This window comes from Heterocephalus glaber, unplaced genomic scaffold, assembly GCF_053883595.1.
Source record: "Heterocephalus glaber isolate CG9 unplaced genomic scaffold, H.glaber_assembly_v1.0 deba00001662, whole genome shotgun sequence".
Taxonomy (NCBI): Eukaryota; Metazoa; Chordata; class Mammalia; order Rodentia; family Bathyergidae; genus Heterocephalus; species Heterocephalus glaber.
Window position 1 is genome coordinate 5,263,786 of NW_028258403.1, and position 18,161 is coordinate 5,281,946.

An 18,161-nucleotide genomic window follows, 5' to 3' on the forward strand; every position below is an offset into this window, starting at 1 on the left:
TAGGTGTCAGAGAGGAGTAGGTGGTGCAGGAAGCGGGAATGCTGCCCTGAGCCCTGGAGACAGCGGGAACACCACTCGACGCGCACCGCACCGAGCCTCTCACGAGGCAGCCCGCGGGAGGGGTCGGCGTGAGCGCGCTCAGGGGTCTCAAGCGGCTCCGCGGCGCTGCGCGCATGCTCGGACTGGCACTCTCCGGGAGGGGCAGGAGGCCCGGTGCTCCCGGGCGGGGGAGGAGCGCTCGCGCAGCCGCCCCTGACAGGCGCGGGCTCGGCGGCGGCTGCAGCGCGCAGCCGGGCCCTGCCGGAGCCGGGACTAGCATGTGCCGCGGCTCCCCGGCGGCGGCGGCGGCGGCTCCTCTGCAGAAGCAGCAGCGGCCACCATGGCCAAGGCCAGCGTGGAGCTCACCCGAGAGCTGCAAGGTACGAGGTCGCCTCAGTCCCCGGGACGCCCCGTCCGGGAGCATCCCAGACCCAGCGTTTTCCTGCCCGTGGTACACCCCAGCCTGATGCCTGTGCCCCCTCGTGCGTCCTCGCTCCAAGCAGCCCCTACCCCTTCGTCCCAGCGCGGGCATCGCTGTCCCCGGAGCATCCTCCTCTGCTCGCTTCACCCTATCAGAACCTTCTTGTCCTGGCACCGCCCGTCCCGCTCTTCGGTGACAGGTGCAGTTCTTCTGCGCTGCCCGGGGCCAGCTGTCAGTGTTCCTGACCCACCCCTCGGCGAGGCGTCCAGTCTCCCCTCCAGAGTCCCCGCTTCCCCACCCCCGGCCGGGCGGGGCCAGGAGATAGGAGTCTCGGAGGTCCTGACCGCTGTCGGTCTCAGTACCCTCCCTCCTCTCTGCCCCGCCCCGGAACTGGCCCTGGAGATGCTCCTAGGAGCTCAGCAGCGCCCAGACCAGGGTGGGCAGAGGAGGGAGTCAGGGGAAGAGGCCCAGGGTTGGAGCACAAACCGAGAGCAAGGTCTCTGTGGCTCACCCTCTGCAGTCGCAGTCTGCTCCCTTCTCAACACCCACTGCCCACACCTCAAGGCCTCTACTGCTTGCTTTGCTGAGCTCTCAGACTCAGGCCAGACCAAGGCCGGCACCCAACACTGCCACAGCCCTGACCCCCAGAGGCAGGAGCACAGGCTAGCCCAGGCAGAGAGCAGGATGCTCAAGGATACTCAGAGCCATGCTGCACTGTGGCGATTCCCCACACCTACACATGCACAGGAGCACAATCCTGAGATGTGTGTACTCATCGTTCAGAAACTTGCACCCCCACCGCACATATCCACACATATCCGGCTGTCTGGCCGGTTCTGCCAGCAGATGGGTATGGGGCTCATTTACCCACTAAAATCCTTGCCCTCGCCCCCCAGCCTGGCGCTGTGCCCCTTTCACAGCTGCAAGCCAGCATACTCATTCACACTTCTCGGTCCCCACTGGTGCCACGCTCGGGCTCCTGGCATCATCAGAAGTATGCACACACCCATAGTAAAGGCAGCCTCACGTCCACACCACATAGATAGCGTCAAGGGACACCCCCACATCCCCACACACTGACTCACTGTGTATGTGTTGATGGCTGCTGTAGTACATGGGTTAGAAACATCCTCACACCCTCAGAAGTGTTAAGACACACCCTCCCACAAACAGTCACTCAGCAAACGGCCCCTGACTTGGGGACACCAGGAGCTAGAGTTTTCAACCCATGAGACTCCCTTTCTAACAGGAAAAGTTACTCAAGAAGGAAAAGTCTCTATCCTGTGCTTTGTCCCTGTTTCTCTCCCCTCTCATCTGCCCCTGCCTCTGCCTCTGTCTGGAGAGCCCTGGGAGGTGGGGCTAGCAGGGATAAGAGGAGCTCTGAGCACGCCCCCCACCCACCTGCAGACAGTATCCGGAGGTGCCTCAGCCAAGGTGCTGTGTTCCAACAACATCGCGTGAAGCTAGAGACAAAACCCAAGAAGTTTGAGGACAGAGTGCTGGTGAGGAAATTGGTCTTGCGGGGAGGAAGGAGGTGGGCAGGAGAGACAGAAGTGGGGAAGGGCTGAGGAGACAAAGCCTGGGGGAGGGGGAGGGCCTGGACTAGGTCATGTCCAGGAGCCTCTGGTCGGGCGGGAGAGGGGGCACACCCAGAGCTGAGCAGACTAAAGGAGGGCAGGGGCACCAGTGCCCAGGCAGCTGCCATAAACCACCCCTACTCTTATCTGCAGGCCCTGACCTCCTGGCGCCTCCACCTCTTCCCCCTTAAGGTCCCTGCCAAGGTGAGTTGGGCGGAGGAATGGAAGACACCTGGCATGCTCCCGCCCATGCCTGGCAACCAGGCTCTTACCAGGAGCTGGGCATCCCTGTCCCTTCAGGTGGAGAGCTCCTTCAATGTCCTGGAGATCCGCGCCTTTAACACCCTCGGTCAGAACCAGGTGAGCACCGGGACTCAGCCTGCTGTTGGACCACCTGGAAAAGGGAGTCAAAGTCAATATCTGAGGCCGTCCACCCCCTGTACCCCAGATCCTGGTGGAGACTGAGCGGGGCATGGTGAGCCTGCGGCTGCCATCAGCTGAGAGCGTGGACCAGGTGACCCGACATGTGAGCTCCGCCCTTTCCAAGGTCTGCCCGGGCCCTGGGTAAGTGGCCAACAAGCGTCCTTCGAGGGATTCAACAAGAAGACTTCTCTTCCCCAGGCCCTATCCTTCTCTGTGTGCACAAGAGTGCGCATAGCCCCCTCCTGCTTTTGCTTGGGGACTCAGAAGCTGTAATTGGGGGAGAATTGAGAGCCTCTTTCCACCACTCTCTGGGATGATTTGTTCATCTTCCAGGTGTCTGATCCGGCGTGCAAATGCAGACACCCCAGAGGGACCCCGAGATACATCCCCCAATTCTGAGACTTCCACATCTACCACTCACAGTGTGTGTGGTAAGCAGGGGCAGACAGCACTGCGGGACCTACCCAGGCCACCTTGTCCCATGTCCAGAACATTCGTTTTGGCTGGAGAGGCCTTTGCCTACCCTAAGGACACCCCAGCTCCTGGGCCTCAGAAGGTTCCTGGAGTATCAGGAATCTGGGACACTCGTACCTTCAGTGACCTTCACTGTTCCTTGAACCCCAAGCCCCTTCCCCGTCACCTTACCATTCATGAAGCCAGCCCATCTCTCACCCCACAGGTGGCTTCTCTGAGACCTATGCTGCCCTGTGCGACTACAATGGCCTGCACTGCCGTGAGGAAGTGCAATGGGTGCGTGGGGCTGGGACCCAGCAGGGAGCAGGTGGGACCCAGAGGGAGGAGGCAGAGAAGGGGTTGAGAGTGGGTGTGAGCCAGTTCCACCTCCTCAAGGATGTGGACACCATCTACCATGCCGAGGATAACCGCGAGTTCAATCTTTTGGATTTCAGCCACCTGGAGAGCCGGTAAGCAGATGGGTCAGAGACTCAGCACCCCCCCGACACACATTCTCAACTCTGACCCTACCCGGAATCTCCCTTCCAGTCCCACCCACAGCCCCTGTCTACCTCCCCAATTCCCTCTGTCCCCACTGCCATCTCCCATCTAGGTTGCCCCAACCCAGCCCCCCATCCCTGGCCTCTTCTTTCCTGTCACAGCCACCTGCTTACCACTTCCTATCCTTTCAATGTCCCCACAGAGACTTGGCCCTAATGGTGGCAGCCCTGGCCTACAACCAGTGGTTCACCAAACTCTACTGCAAAGACCTTCGGCTGGTAGGAATTAGGAAGGGCTAGGGTAGGGGAGAGTCACGTCCTCCTTGGCTCCTGATCTCAGGACCCTTCTGTCCTCAGGGCTCAGAAGTGCTAGAACAGGTGCTACATACCCTGAGCAAGTCGGGGAGCCTCGAAGAGCTGGTGCTGGACAATGCTGGGCTTAAGACGTGAGGCCAGCCTCCTCTGTGGCCAGTGATGCCCCCATCATGTAGTCTTAGAGCCCCCAAACCTCAGAGCATGATATGGGCCCCTGCACTATCTCATCCAGCTCCTATCTTTAGAAAGGAGCCTGAGGCCCAAAGCGGACACAAAGCAAACCAGCAGTCAAATTGGGACTTAGACCCCAGCCTCCTGATGCCCTAGATGCTTGCATGGCTTTCTCCAATACATTCCATGTCCTGTACCCCTTTCTATCAACTATCTAGCAGAGTGGGCTGCTCCAGTCTTGAAGACACGAAGCTGGGCTTTGTCTCAGCCCAACTTCCTAAGGTGTGGAATGCCCCAGGTACTCCAGAGAGGTGACAAGGTCCCTGGCAGGCCCCAAGCTGGCCCTTGTGGGGCAGCCCCTGTGGGGCAGCCTCTGCTCTGACCATTGCAGCCCCAGCCAGACAGGCAGGTAGAGGAGGAGGGGAAACCAGGGGCTGGGACCTGGGGCTCAGCTCAGGACAAATCCTTCCTCCCCTTCCCTGAAGGGACTTTGTCCAGAAGCTGGCCGGGGTGTTTGGGGAGAACGGGAGCTGTGTGCTGCATGCCCTCACTCTGTCCCACAACCCCATCGAGGACAAGGGTGAGCCCCAGCCCTGAATCTTATTCCTTCCACAATGCAGACCCTGTCCTAGCCCAGAGCCCAACCCAGGTCTGAACAGGGGCTCCGCAGCCTGATGGTAGCCCCTGCCCCCACACCTGACCCTTGACCCCAGGCCTGCACCCCACTTGAGCCCCATCTGACTCTCTGCGACTTGCACCTACGGCCCAGCCTCTCACTGGGCCCATTCTCTCTCCATTCCCCAGGTTTCCTCAGTCTGAGCCAGCAGCTCCTCTGCTTCCCTACCGGCCTCACCAAGCTGTGCCTGGCCAAGACTGCCATTTCCCCACGAGGTACTCACACCAGGACCTCTGACTGCTGACCTCAGGCTTCCCCCAGTGCTGCCCGGGATGTTGAGCCCCAGATGTGTACCCACACACTCACGTACCACCTCAGGGATAGATGGAGGGAAAGGAATCACATTTTGGGAGACGGGAAGAGTTGTATGCAGAGGGGGAAAGGTGGGGATGGGGGCCAACCCAGCCCAGTGCCCGCTGTGCTCAGGGCTCCAGGCGCTGGGCCAGACCTTCGGGGCCAACCCGGCCTTTGCCAGCTCCCTTCGATACCTGGACCTGAGCAAGAACCCTGGGCTGCTCGCCACAGATGAGGCCAACGTGAGTGCATGGAATGTCACCTCGACTCCCTACAGAAGCACACTCAGGCTTTAGGACCTGAGAGTCTTCCGCTCTGTGGCCCCTGGGTTGGAGAGACTGTTCCACTCCTTCCCCTGCAGTCTCTCTGTCTTCTCTTCCCCAGGCCCTCTACAGTTTCCTGGCCCAGCCCAATGCCCTGATCCACCTGGACCTGTCAGGGACTGACTGCACTGTCGACCTGGTGAGGAGTTGGTGATTTGGGGAGCCAGGCAGAAGAGATTTGGGGAGGCTAGGATGATGTCTGTCTCATCCCTTCTTCCCTGAGTATGAGGGTAGGCAGAGCAGCTGGGATGACTTCAGTTTCAGCAGTAGCTCATACCTGTGTGCATTTATCCAGGTCACAAGGCTGTGACAAAAGCCACCCCTCTCTCCATTCCTCATTGTGCACCCTGGCTTAGTGCTGCTCCACTAGTGGGGAAGGATGAGTCCCCTAACTTGAAAAGGCACCCAGGGAGCCAGTAGTGTCCCTGCTTACACATCTACTGCCTGTGAGTCTTTCTACACCCATGGCCGCCAGGCAGGGAATAGACCCACTTTCCATGGAGAAGAAAACAGAGCCTTTGAGGCCAAGTGTGGCAGTGCATGCCTATAATCCCAGCACTCTCAGAGGCTAAGGCAGAAGGATCCCAAGTTTGAGCCTGGATAGGGCAACTTATTGAGACCCTGTCTCAAAATAAAAATAAGAATAAAAAAGCCCGGGAGTGTAGCTCAGTGTTTGCCCTGGGTTCAATCCTCATTATTGCAGAAAAAAATTACTTAAGAAGCTTAGGGGGGCCGGGGATTTAGCTCAGTGGCGCCACACCTGCTTCGCAAGCACAAGGTCATAAGTTCGATCCCTGGTACAAAAAAAAAAAGAAGAAGCTTAGGGAAAGAACTCACAGAGAGAGACAGGAGCCAGGACCGTGAAGGGAGAGCAGAGAGAGTCCTTGCCCCACCCCATCCTTGTCCTCCCAGCCCCTCTGAATGCCACCATTACTCTCCGCACAGCTTCTGGGTGCCCTGCTCCATGGCTGCTGCTCCCACCTCACCTACCTCAACCTGGCTCGAAACAGCTGCACCCACAGGTTGGGTCAGGAGGGGCAGGGAGGCTCGGGGCAAGCTGTGGCAGTCCCCTCCTTTGCTGATCCCAGCGGTCTCCACAGGAAGGGCCGGGAGGCCCCACCGGCCTTCAAGCAGTTCTTCAGCAGCACCTACACACTGAGCCACATCAACCTGTCGGCCACAAGACTGCCTCTGGAGGCCCTCAGGTCGGGTGGGTGCAGGGTTGGGGGCATCCAAGGGAGCCATGGGGTGTGGGGAGGAGTGAATGTGGGCCTATGACCTTCCTCCCACAGGGCGCTGCTGCAGGGCCTCTCCCTCAACAGCCACCTCAGCGATCTGCACCTGGACCTCAGCAGCTGTGAGGTGAGGCCTACCTCCCCCTCACCACCACCCAAGCACTCATTTTTCCAACCAGAGTCAAACCCTCGCTCCACCTCACCTCTGCACTTACAGCACTGCGGCTCCCTGCCCTTTCCACACCTCTGCTTTGCCTCTCAGACTGTGGTCTGAGAACTTCCATTCATTTTCCAAAGCTAGTAAATCAGCCTCCAAAGCTGTGGGTGGGAGATACCAGGCTTTCCCAGCAGAGGGCAGGAGCAGGCTGTTTTAGTGGCAGCGTTTTTGGCTGAGGAAAGGGAGAAGCCCTAGGGAAGCATGGGATGTGGAGAAGGGGGTCTCCCTGATTTTACACCCAAGACCTGGAATGACCATGAGCCTGGAGATGACCTGACCACTCTGGTCTCTAAGGATTAAAGGTGCTTGTCGCCCACCCTGAACTCTACCTTCCCTGCCTTACCCCATCTCTAGCTCCGCTCAGCAGGAGCCCAAGCCTTGCAGGAGCAGCTGGGATCTGTCACCTGTGTGGGCAGCCTTGATCTGTCAGACAATGGTGAGTAGGGGTGCCTCTTTGAGCAGGAGAAGCCCTGAGGAGACGCTGGTAAGCCTCAGGCTTCAAGGCCAGGCCTCTCCCATCCACTGACCAGGGTTCGACTCCGACCTCCTGACATTGGTGCCTGCACTTGGCAAGAACAAGTCTCTCAAGCACCTGTTCCTGGGCAAGAACTTCAATGTCAAGGCCAAGTGAGCCCCCACCACACACCCACAGACCCTCCTCCTATCATCCATCTGTCCTAGGCTGGCTGTGTTACCTCTGGCCACTTTCTCCTCCAATTGCATGACTCCAGCCCCCTCCCCTCCTGCTCTGAGCCCCGCCTCCCCACAGGACCCTGGAGGAGATCCTACATAAACTGGTGCAGCTGATCCAGGAAGAGGACTGTGTGAGTGACGGGCCCTAGGAGGGGACCTGCAGTGGCAGGGGCTGCAGGGGCTGGACCCAACCCCCACTTGCCACTCAGTCCCTGCAGTCACTGTCGGTGGCAGACTCCCGGCTGAAGCTTCGAACCAGCATCCTCATCAATGCCCTCGGCAGCAACACCTGCCTGGCCAAAGTGGATCTGAGCGGCAATGGGATGGAGGACATCGGGGCTAAGATGCTGTCTAAGGCCTTGCAGATAAACTCGTCCCTCAGGTGATGCCAACACCTGGACCCTTAGACCCCGAGCCCCAAGACTCTCCCTGCTGGGCTCCATGCTCTGTACCCCAGCCTGTGGAAGACAGCCAGTCCCAGAACTCTGAGTCAGGCTCTGAGTCAGCCTCAGTACCTAGGAAAAGAGGGAGGGCCCCAGACAGGCTTCCATCCCTGGCACCTGATGGGGACCCAGAGAGAGAGGGATGATAAACTGGAGCTCACCTCCCTAGAACTATCCTATGGGATCGGAACAACACATCTGCCCTGGGCTTCCTGGACATCGCAAGGGCCCTGGAGAGGTGAGTAGACCAAGGCCCTGGCCTGATTCAAACCCCGGCCATCATGTGCCAGGACCAGGTGTGAGCTACTCTAGCCACACCCCAATCTCCTTGACCTATTCACATAGATTTATGAGGCAGGGCCAGGGTGTGGTGGTGGTTCCCTCCTGTAACCCCAGCACTCAGGAAGCTGAGGCGAAATGATCACCATGAGTTTGAGGGCAGCTTGGGCTACACAGCAAGACCTTGTCTCAAAAAAAAAAAAAAAAGAAAAGTGTGCTGGGTATGTAGCTCAGTGGCTCCGAGCCTGCCTGGCAAGTGCAAGGTCCTGAGTTTGATTCCCGGTACCAGGGGAAAAAAGCAAGGAGGGGCCATAGAAGAGGGAATGATGAACTAGGGGTGGGTTTTAGGGAGCCAGGGCCTCTGGTCTTTAGGTATTTCCCCATCCAGCTGTTACTGTTGTGTCCCCCAGCAACCACACACTGCGCTTCATGTCCTTCCCGGTGAGCGACATCTCCCAAGCCTACCGCAGTGCTCCTGAGCGCACTGAGGACGTCTGGCAGAAGGTGTGGGGTGCTGTGCTGAGCAGAGTGGGACTGCAGGGGGCAGAGGGCAGCCCACATCCCCAGCCCTGACCCTGCCCACTCCCTCGTCTCCAGATCCAGTGGTGCCTGGTGAGGAACAATCACTCCCAAACCTGCCCCCAGGAACAGGCATTCAGGCTGCAGCAGGGCCTGGTGACCAGCAGCGCCGAGCAAGTAAACGTTTCCCTCCAGGACACAAGGGGCATGCATGGGGCTCTCAGGGCACAGGAGCGATGTGGTGGAGCACACAGGGTGGGGGCACAAAGAGACATTACCATCACTACCATCAGGGAGACACCAGTTGCACCCAGAGGCCCAACCGGGGATGCCTGACACTCCTTGCCCCGTGCTCCAGATGCTGCAGCGGCTGTGTGGACGAGTGCAGGAGGAGGTGCGGGCCCTGAGGCTGTGCCCCTTGGAGCCTGTGCAGGATGAACTTCTCTATGCGCGGGACCTCATCAAGGATGCCAAGAACTCCCGGGCGGTGAGCCCTCCCACCATGTAACCCAGGAGGTCCAGGCACTGCCCTATGCCTCTGTCCTCCTAGCCCAGGGCCCCCATGGATCTCCTGAGGCCTGGCTCTAGTCTCTGAACCTTACTCCTTCCTTCCCCAGCTGTTTCCCAGCCTCTATGAGCTGGGCCATGTGCTGGCCAATGATGGGCCTGTGCGGCAGAGGCTGGAGTCAGTGGCCAGTGAGGTGTCGAAGGCTGTGGACAAGGAGCTGCAGGCAAGTCCTGGGGGAGGGAGGAAGCCACGTGAGAGCCCAGCATTCACCAGAGCCCTAAGCTAAGAGCTGATGTCAAGAGTAGGGAAATTACTGGAAGGCAAGAAGGAAATGCACAGAGTCGAGACCACCCGTAGTTCCCCTGTGCCAAAACACCAAAATAATATGAATCTTGGATGTTTTTTCTGATAGCTCTTACCTTGGACCCTGAACTCCTACCTCCCCCTTCTCTGTATTCTGATCCTTGAACTGACTCTCCCCTATCCTGTATAGTAGGGTATAAGGAGCACTGACCAAGAAATGGGGAAGCCTGAGTGTCCAAGGGTGTGATCCAGCTGTGTGATCTTAGGGCCTTCAGTCTCACTGCAGGGACTATAATAGATAGGCTAAAGTCTCTTCTCCGGAGATGCCAGCCATGACCCCATCCCCTTAGGGCTGTGGCCTCCTTTCTCTTCACTAGGTGATCCTGGAATCCATGGTCAGCCTAACACAGGAGTTATGCCCTGTGGCCATGCGGGTGGCTGAGGGGCACAACAAGATGCTGAGCAATGTGGCAGAGCGCGTCACTGTGCCTCGGAACTTCATCCGAGGGGCACTGCTGGAGCAAGCGGGACAGGACATTCAGAACAAATTGGAGTGAGAGGCGGAGGATTGGTCCTGGGGAGGGGCTGGATTTGGCCCAGAGCACTTAGGGACTTCAGAACTATCAGCAATGAATAATAAATGGAAAATCTCCATTACAAGGGATAAATCTTTAACCCGGTACAACCTTGCTATTGAGGGTTGGACTAGTTTTTGCCTTAGAAATCTTAGCGCTAAGCTAGGGTTTAGGAGCCAGGATGGTGCACGAACAGGTGTACACACACAAACTCACACGTATACGCCAGGAATTGCCTCCGAGAAACAAAACATAACCTCCTCAGAGAAAAATGATGCCAGGCATGTGTGTAGGGAACCCCTCTTCTCCTGCCCGTCTTCACTGCACCTAGTGTTCTTTCCTTCTGGGTCAGTGTGCTACCTCTTTCCAAAGCAAAGAAGATGAGTATGCATACCTGTGAAATAGCCAGGCTCAAGAAGTGCTGGCTTCTACTCTTACACTAGCAACCAGCAAGGTTTGCTCAGCACCCAAACTTATCTAGCTCTGTTCCACTGTAGCGTTTGACCTGGAACCTCCTCCTCCTCCTTCAGTTCCTCTTGGCCCATACACACCCGGGCTGGGGAGGTCAGTGGGTGGGATGAGTCATGAGTATGGTGGGCCTGAGTACCTCCTACAGCAGCCACGTTCCGTGTGGGCAGTCAGGCCGGCTGGCCCATTCTCTCGGGCATCCAGGCAAGGAGGTGCTGAGGTGCAGAGGCCAGGCAGGGACTGGCTAAGCAGTCTCGCCTGTGCCCACAGCGAGGTGAAGCTCTCGGTCGTCACCTACTTGACCAACTCCATAGTGGACGAGATCCTGCAGGAACTTTACCACTCCCACAAGAGCCTGGTAAGTCTGAACGGACCCAGGCTCCCGCCCACTTCGGACCCTGGGAGGTGGGCAGTTTCCCTGAGATGCTGTTCACGCCTGTCTTCCCCAGGCCCGGCACCTGACCCAGCTAAGGACACTGTCGGATCCACAAGGAGGGCCAGGCCAAGGGCAGGATCTGTCCTCTCGAGGCCGAGGCCGGAACCACGACCATGAGGAGACCACAGATGATGAACTTGGGACCAACATTGTGAGCCTCCCACCCCCCCGCCCCCTGTACCTCCCTTTCCCTCCTTAACCTGGGTCCGGCTCTTGAACCTACGGCACTGCTCCCCCTCCTTACCTCCACTTGTCTGGCCTCCACTCTCCAGCGCCCCATGCCTGACTAGCCTCTTCCTTTATCCCAGTGTGTCAGCCACCTGAGGAGAAAGAGACAGGATGGACCCTAAGAAAGGCTGTGTAAGGACTGGGAGGCTTCAGGTGAGGATCTAGGACTTGAGCCCTGACCTGCCCTTTGTCTTCATTCCTGCAGGACACTATGGCCATCAAAAAGCAGAAACGATGCCGTAAGATCCGCCCAGTATCTGCCTTCATCAGTGAGTCTCGCACCCTCTGTTTTAATATCTGCCAGGCTCCCCGCCCTTCCCCAGGCCCTTTTTCCCTTTCTTTTTTCCCTACCTCTCCATCCTCCTCTCTCCCTGTCCCTGCTGCTAGTCCCTCTAACAGTCCTGTGCCAATAGGTGGGAGCCCTCAGGACATGGAAAGCCAACTGGGGAGCCTGGGAATCCCTCCTGGCTGGTTCTCAGGACTCGGGGGCAGCCAGCCCACAGCTAGCGGCTCCTGGGAAGGTCTATCTGAGCTGCCCACTCATGGCTATAAACTGAGGCATCAAACACAAGGGAGGCCCCGGCCCCCCAGGACTACCCCTCCAGGACCTGGCCGGCCCAGCGTGAGTCCCAAAGGCCTTGCAAGAGGACCAACTTTCCTTAGCAAGGCCAGAGCAAAGGGGTTCTATCTATCTGTAGGACCCAGATAGCAGAGACACTAGCTTTGGGCATTGGGGCAGGAGTCCAGGCAAGCAGAAAAACAGCTGAGGGATTATCCAGTTTGGAGGAGAGCTATACCTTATTACAGATATGAAACCTCTGTCTAGCCAGGCTTGGTGGCACACACCGGTAGTCCCAGCTACTCAGGAGGCCAAGGCAGAATAACTTGAGCCCGTGAGTTTGGGATCAGCAACATAGATTTACATAGCAAGACCCCATCTCAGAAAGAGAAAAAAATCTTTGTCTGCTAGGCAGTGACCTTCTCATTTTGGTGAAGGATAAAGCCAAGAGCCACCGAGCTTAGGAGATGCCCAGGTGAACTGAAATCTAAATTTCTGTGGGACCAGTTCCAAAGGGGAAGGCTCTGAGTGGATGGGAAGTGGGCCTTCCTGAGCTAGATGAGATATCTCACAGGCCTTTCCTCCCAGCAGGTACCAGTACCTGGGACACGCCAGGAGAACGGGATGGCCAGCTGCCTGGATGAGGGGCTGGAGGACTTCTTCAGCCGGAAGGTCATGGATGAAAGTTCCAGGTGTGATGCCTAAACACACTCCCATATTCAGCAGGCCCCAGGGCGGCAAAAGTACTCCCGTCCTCCCAGCTCCTGTGCCAGTCTCTCCAGCAATGGTGTCCCCACGCCAGCCTCTCTGGGACATTCTAACCCTTCCTTACCCCTCTCTGTTCCCACAGCCTCTGAATCTCCTCAGGGTGACTGAAAAAGGAGGGGACCAGAATGAACCACTAGAGTGGGATGGGGGGACAGGGCAGGGGCGACAGGCACTGGGATGGGGTGCCCTTTGTCGGTGTGAGTCCCTGAACACAGTGGTCTGTCCCACATAATATTTTTATTCAAAACCACCTTTTTTCACTGAGTCTAGACCTTAGCATTGTCAGACTGCCCAGGGTCTGTCAAGGAGCTGGGTCACTTGGAGGAGTTATGAGAAGGACTTGGGGGACAGGATGTCTGAGAGGATAGAGTTAACTTTAGAGAAAGAGGCTGCTGCAGGTTGTAACCAGGAAACTGAAGACACCATCTCCCCCGAGAATGAAGCAGAAGGGGACAGAGCGTAGCAGGAGAAAGTAGATGAAAGGGAAGAGCGACGTTTGGGCCATCCAGGGTGGGCCAACACCAGCACCACTCTGGGCTCTATCTGGCACTTGTCACTGACTCACCCCAACTCTGCCCAGCTACCCCAGAACTCTGAGGACGGTGCGGCCAGGCCTCTCGGAACCGCCTCTGCCTCCGCTCCAGAAGAAGAGACGTCGAGGACTGTTTCACTTTCGCCGTCCCCGGAGCTTCAAGGGGGACAGGGGGCCAGGGTCCCCCACCACCGGACTCCTCCTCCCTCCGCCCCCGCCCCCACCCCCGACTCAGGAGAGCCCTCCCAGCCCAGACCCCCCAAGCCTCGGCAATAACAACTCTTCTCCTTGCTGGACCCCAGAGGAGGAGAGCAGCCTCCTACCTGGACTGGCCGGGGGCCGGGGGCCTTCCTTCCGAAGGAAGATGGTAAGTGAGTCAGGGAGTGCTGTGTCCACCCCTTGTCCTGTCCTAGATGGAGCCCATTCCCTGACCCCACCCTAACCTAATGGGACAATACTAAGACCCAGAGTTCTGGGGAATACTGGTCATTGGCTCCTCTCCCAGAGCATGCTGGGAGGGCTGTGTGCAAAGTGGGGCATTGGTAGGAGTCCTCTCAGCGTGTGGGCAGGACTTCCCTAGGGCTGGGACCTTGGTGGGACGGAAGACCCCCCACAGCTCCCCTGCTGTCTGTGGAGCCCCTTCTCCATCAAGGACTGCTTATAAACAGAAGACCTTATTCCAGGGCACTGAGGGGTCAGAGGCAGGGGAAGGGGTCACAACCCCTAGGACAGCACAGCAGCCAACGGTACATGGTGTTGCCCTGCCTGGGTTAGGAAGACCCAAGGGTTGGAGCTTCGACGGGAAACGAGAGGTGAGAGGAGACTGGGGTAGCGAACTGAGGGTCCTGTGGGTCCCTTTCCACCCGGTTTTCTGCTTCTTCATTCCTGGTGGCTCAACGGAGAAAGCGGGTTCTTTGGCCTTAGAAGGTATTGGCTGCATTTCTTCCCCTACCACACACTTGTCAGGGAGTCCAGGAGGGGGTTCTTAAAAATACTTACCTCCGGTTGGGCTGGGGATTTAGCTCAGTGGTTCCGCCGCCTGCTTCGCAAGCATAAGATCCCAAGTTCGATCCCCAGTACCAAAAAAATAAATAAATACTTAGCTCCAAAGCTGTGTTCCTCAGCCTTGGGGACTTCCTTACAACCTTTATGATGGATTTTTACCTTATCCGTGTGCCACTTGAATTATTATTTACCTAATTATTTTTTACTTAAATCAACTCACCTTTTTTTAACCTAGTCTGAACCTAAGCATTATCATCTTTAAAATCTCGGGATTTTTTTACAAGTCATTTTTTCACTACTACACATAAAATAAACACATAATTATTAGGATAGCAGTATATTCATTTGTGTAAACCATTTCTTGTGCCCTGGGGTGGTATGGGTACCACTCTTTGGGAAACATGGTCCAAATATCTAGGAACTAGCGAGATGAGAATGACATGAGATTGTAAAGCAGAAGCCCCTTGTCAGCTGCAGTGCCCCCCAGGGGGATGCTCTCATCACAGCTGACTCCACTCTGCTTGCAGGGGACAGGTTCCGACCTGGAGGACAGCACCCAGGCTTGGCAGAAACGGCGCTCTTCAGACGACGCAGGTGAGCAGAACACCCCTGCTGCCTGCCTTTTATGCTTCCCTCAGAGACCCCTCCTCATTTTCCTTTTCCCTCTCCCCCTTCCACTTTCATCCCTCTCTCCACTCTTAGGTCCTGGAGCCTGGAAGCCCCCACCACCACCCCAAAGCAGCAAGCCGAGCTTCAGCGCCATGCGCCGAGCAGAGGCCACATGGCACATAGGTATGGAAAGGCCCTTCTTGGCAGCAGTGCTGAATGAAGGCCCAGGGTGTGTCCAAACAAACAGAAACCATGGCCTCTACTCTAGGCAATTCACAATCAAGGTGGGGCAGTGTGAAGTCAACACAGTAAAAACATTTAAGGATATTTATGAAGCTATACCCAAAAGGACCAACAACCCAATCCAAAGAAAGATTTTACAGAATAAAAGTGGCCTAGGGCTGGGGATTTAGCTCAGTGGTTTCCATGCCTGCTGCGCAAGCACAAGGACCCAAGTTCGATCCCCGTTACCAAAAAAAAAATAAAATAAATAAGCGGCTTAGGGTCCGGGGATTTAGCTCAGTGGTTCCACGCCTGCCTCACAAGTGCAAGGTCCCAAGTTGGATCCCTGGTACCAAAAAAAAAAAGTGGCTTCGCAAGCTTAACAAACAGCACCCCACCTTGTGGGTTGGGTCCACTGACTATTCTAGGGCAGGTGTCACCTTGGCCACCTTCAGCACAGTGGTGCCCTCTATAGATAAGACCTCGTTTCATATTTTAGCTGGGAGTAGGGTAGGCAAGTCAAACTGCCACCCAGTGCCAGTGAAGTAGGCCTACTTCAGATACTCCAGCCTCCAAAAATACCTTACAGCCTGTCTTGAGGTTACTCAGAAAGGTGGCCCAAAGAAAGGGCAAATGCTCTGCCTAGGTATTAGTCCCATCAGCCGCCCATGACCTTAAGTGGGTCATTTCCTTTTTGGCTTCATGACTGGAGGAATAAAAGGGAAAATTACTACAGGTATGATGTTTCCTTCCTGCTGAATGCAGGGACCTTCTGCTTAAGGACCCACTAAAGAAAAGCTGGTCAGCTCAGTATCAATTTAAATTCCAAAGGCCTGGAATATGGACCCTGACAATACTGACATGAACAAAATCTCCCTGTACATGCAGACACTCCCTCACATTCCTAGGCCAGGATATAGGACTAGAAGAAACTCAGAGATGAACATGCAGGGCTGGCTTGGGCTGCCCGTTCCTCACTGTCCTGTCCCACCCCATTCTGCCCACGTCCCTCTCTGCACCATAGTGCCTGAAGCTTGCCGGTGCCTATGCGCCTGCACCATCCTCCAAGCCCGCCCATCTTTGCTAATGCCCTATCCCTCACACCAGCTAGGTAAAGCATCCAAAGGAGAGACACACCCTTCGTTCAGGGAACCCTAACAGTCACGCACACTCACAGTGACACTCACAGACACCCCTCCCAGGTATTCTACCTCCAGTTCATGTTATTAAGGCCATGGTGGGGGCGGGGGGCAGATGCCAGGGAATCTCTCCTCCAGCTCTCACCATCTAATCAGACTGGCCACAGTTCTGGGAATGCCAGGCTGCAGCCTTGGCAGGGCCCTGGGCACTGCAGCCCTGGATGGGCGGCCATGCCTGTGTTGCCCAGGAGGTCCCGCATCCTGGCTCTGCCCCAAAGGAAAGGGCCTGGACTGTGCTCTGCAAAAGAGGCCCCTTCAGAGGTGATAGCTTCAGGGGCTAAGGAGATGTGGGGCTAGAAGGAGACATTGAAGGCAGAGGTGTTGGAGCAGATGGGCCTGGTGGGGGAAGGTCCTGGCCAGTGGGGACATTGTGGGAGGAGAAGAGAGGGGAGGGTTCTACCAGAATGCCTTTTTCTGTGGCTTCTTCTGCCTGCCTCCCATCCCCCAGCTGAGGAGAGTGGCCCCAGCCACAGCTGCCAGAGCCCCAGCCCAGCCTCCCAAGATGGAGAGGAAGAGGAGGGGGCCTTCTTCCCAGAGAGGACAGTTCTAGCTAGGAATGCCAAGGTGAGGACCAGCAAGGGGGATGAGGAGGGTGCTTTGATGGGACAGAGACTAATCCAGCATCTTCCTTCCTCTGCCAGCTGCAGGACCCCCCTTTAGCTCCACGGCTCCCCAAGCCAGTGGCTGTGCCCAGGGGCCGGCGAGCCCCCCAGGTCCAAGGGGGCAGGGAGGAGGCCGAGACTGGGGGTACAGCCCCAGGAATCAGCAAGCCCCGGCTGAGGCTGGGCTCACAGCAAGACCAAGAGGAGCCTGAAGTCCAAGGTCTGCCATCCTGGCTGAGTGGGGGGCTCAGGCAACCTCTGTGATTTTGCTGCCCACATCAGGTCACCTTTCGCAGGCTGGATGAGCACCCCAGCTTGTGAGCTTCCTGTGGCTGTCATTGCAGGGCCCCCTGATCCAGGCCGCCGGACCGCCCCCCTGAAGCCTAAGAGGACACGGCGGGCACAGTCCTGTGACAAACTGGAGCCTGACAGAAGGCGGCCCCCTGACCCCGCAGGTGCTAGTGGTAAGAGGGCAGGTCCCCCTTACCACCAGTCTGTCCCTCTGCCCAGTATTGCACCTCCTTAAGCCCCAACATGGGGCAGTTTTCTCTCCCTGACCAGGAAACAGGGTTCCCTGGATTTGTCCCCAGCAGGAAGCAGTGAGCCAGGAACAGACTGACGGCCGCCGCCTCACTTTCCCCAGCCTTCCTCTCGACATGTGCCTCACAAGGACTCAGACCCCCACCCACTCCTGCTCCCCCCAGACCTCCCGCCAGCCCCTGTCCTACAGAGACAGGATATAGGGCCAGGCACAGGGGAGCAGGAGGCGGGGGATCAGAAGGGAGGAAGCAACCTGGAGAGAGGGAGGCTCTCATTGCCTCCCTCCATGCCTTGCTCGGCAGAGAGCTTTGGGTGGACCTGTCTCCTCCCCTGGGAGGGTAGATCTCTGTCCCTCTATCCCCAGGGGCTTCTCCCCACTTGTATAGAATAAAAAAAAGAAAAAAAACATGGTCTGCATCAAGTCTCTGCTGTCTTCCCCATTCACTGTCCCCCACCTCCCACCATCTGCTCCTTTCCCAAGCCCCTAGGGCTTGACCACAGTGGGGAAAAGCAAGAAACACCCCACCAGGGTACAGTTGGGGTTCTGAGAGGAGAGGGAGAAAAACAGAGAGCTGGTGACAGAAAAGGACTGACAAGTCCCCAAACTAAGGTGGGTATTATGTGCAGGGTCAGGACTGCAGAAGGGACACAAATGACAGAAACCAACAGAGTGTGTGCTCCAGCTTGTAGGTGTGATGGGATGGGAAGACCCCAGTATACCATGAGGGAATAGGGAGCAGTATCTGTATACATGAGTTCACACACAGGCTCACTGAGGCTATTACGGGCTGTGACAGCCTGTGGGATGTAGCTCAGGGTGAAGGCCCAGGGTTCAATCCCCAGTACCAGAAAAAAAAAAGTCAAAATCTCAACAGGAGAATAGCTTAGAGATGAACAGAAGTCTTTATGAAATGAGATCAAAAATTAATCATTTCCTTTGATAACATAACAAATAGTAATAGTAACCTTGGCATTCAAGATCCCCAGATGTCTTTCCTGGTGCCTTCCTAACTCATCCAAATTGAACCC

The 18,161-nt window shown here is 56.8% G+C and overlaps 2 protein-coding genes across 16 annotated transcripts in view; one reads left to right on the forward strand and one right to left on the reverse strand.

Moving 5' to 3' along the window:
* LOC147822325 (uncharacterized) overlaps positions 1–11,335 on the reverse strand; it is a 289,748-nt gene extending 278,413 nt beyond the window's left edge. For both annotated transcript variants that reach the window (XM_087197225.1, XM_087197224.1), the window contains exons 1-2: positions 11,113–11,335; positions 2,310–2,431 (exon numbers count right to left, since the gene is read on the reverse strand). In XM_087197225.1, coding sequence (XP_087053351.1) covers positions 2,310–2,323 — 14 coding nt within the window. In that variant the 5' untranslated portion in view covers positions 2,324–2,431; positions 11,113–11,335. The remainder of the gene's footprint in view (positions 1–2,309; positions 2,432–11,112) is intronic.
* Carmil3 (capping protein regulator and myosin 1 linker 3) lies at positions 281–17,540 on the forward strand. 14 transcript variants are annotated; one of them, XM_087197194.1, is made up of 40 exons: positions 281–419; positions 1,868–1,962; positions 2,191–2,241; positions 2,338–2,397; positions 2,486–2,601; positions 2,794–2,891; positions 3,140–3,210; positions 3,310–3,383; positions 3,617–3,692; positions 3,771–3,859; positions 4,385–4,479; positions 4,704–4,790; positions 5,002–5,111; positions 5,254–5,331; positions 6,138–6,214; positions 6,293–6,397; positions 6,485–6,554; positions 6,999–7,080; positions 7,175–7,271; positions 7,414–7,468; positions 7,547–7,719; positions 7,950–8,018; positions 8,470–8,563; positions 8,657–8,755; positions 8,937–9,065; positions 9,196–9,309; positions 9,767–9,942; positions 10,703–10,790; positions 10,882–11,019; positions 11,302–11,365; positions 11,510–11,718; positions 12,244–12,347; positions 13,004–13,322; positions 13,639–13,767; positions 14,488–14,554; positions 14,663–14,752; positions 16,439–16,554; positions 16,638–16,812; positions 16,937–17,056; positions 17,183–17,540. In XM_087197194.1, exons 1-40 carry the CDS (start codon positions 380–382, stop codon positions 17,209–17,211), a joined length of 4,128 nt encoding a protein of 1,375 aa, XP_087053320.1. In that variant the 5' UTR covers positions 281–379; the 3' UTR covers positions 17,212–17,540. The 14 variants fall into 14 exon arrangements, with proteins under 14 accessions (XP_087053320.1, XP_087053322.1, XP_087053316.1 ...); XM_087197196.1 differs by having other exon boundaries at positions 12,247–12,347; XM_087197198.1 differs by having other exon boundaries at positions 282–419; positions 16,632–16,812; positions 17,136–17,540.
* The last annotated feature ends 621 nt before the right edge of the window (positions 17,541–18,161 follow it).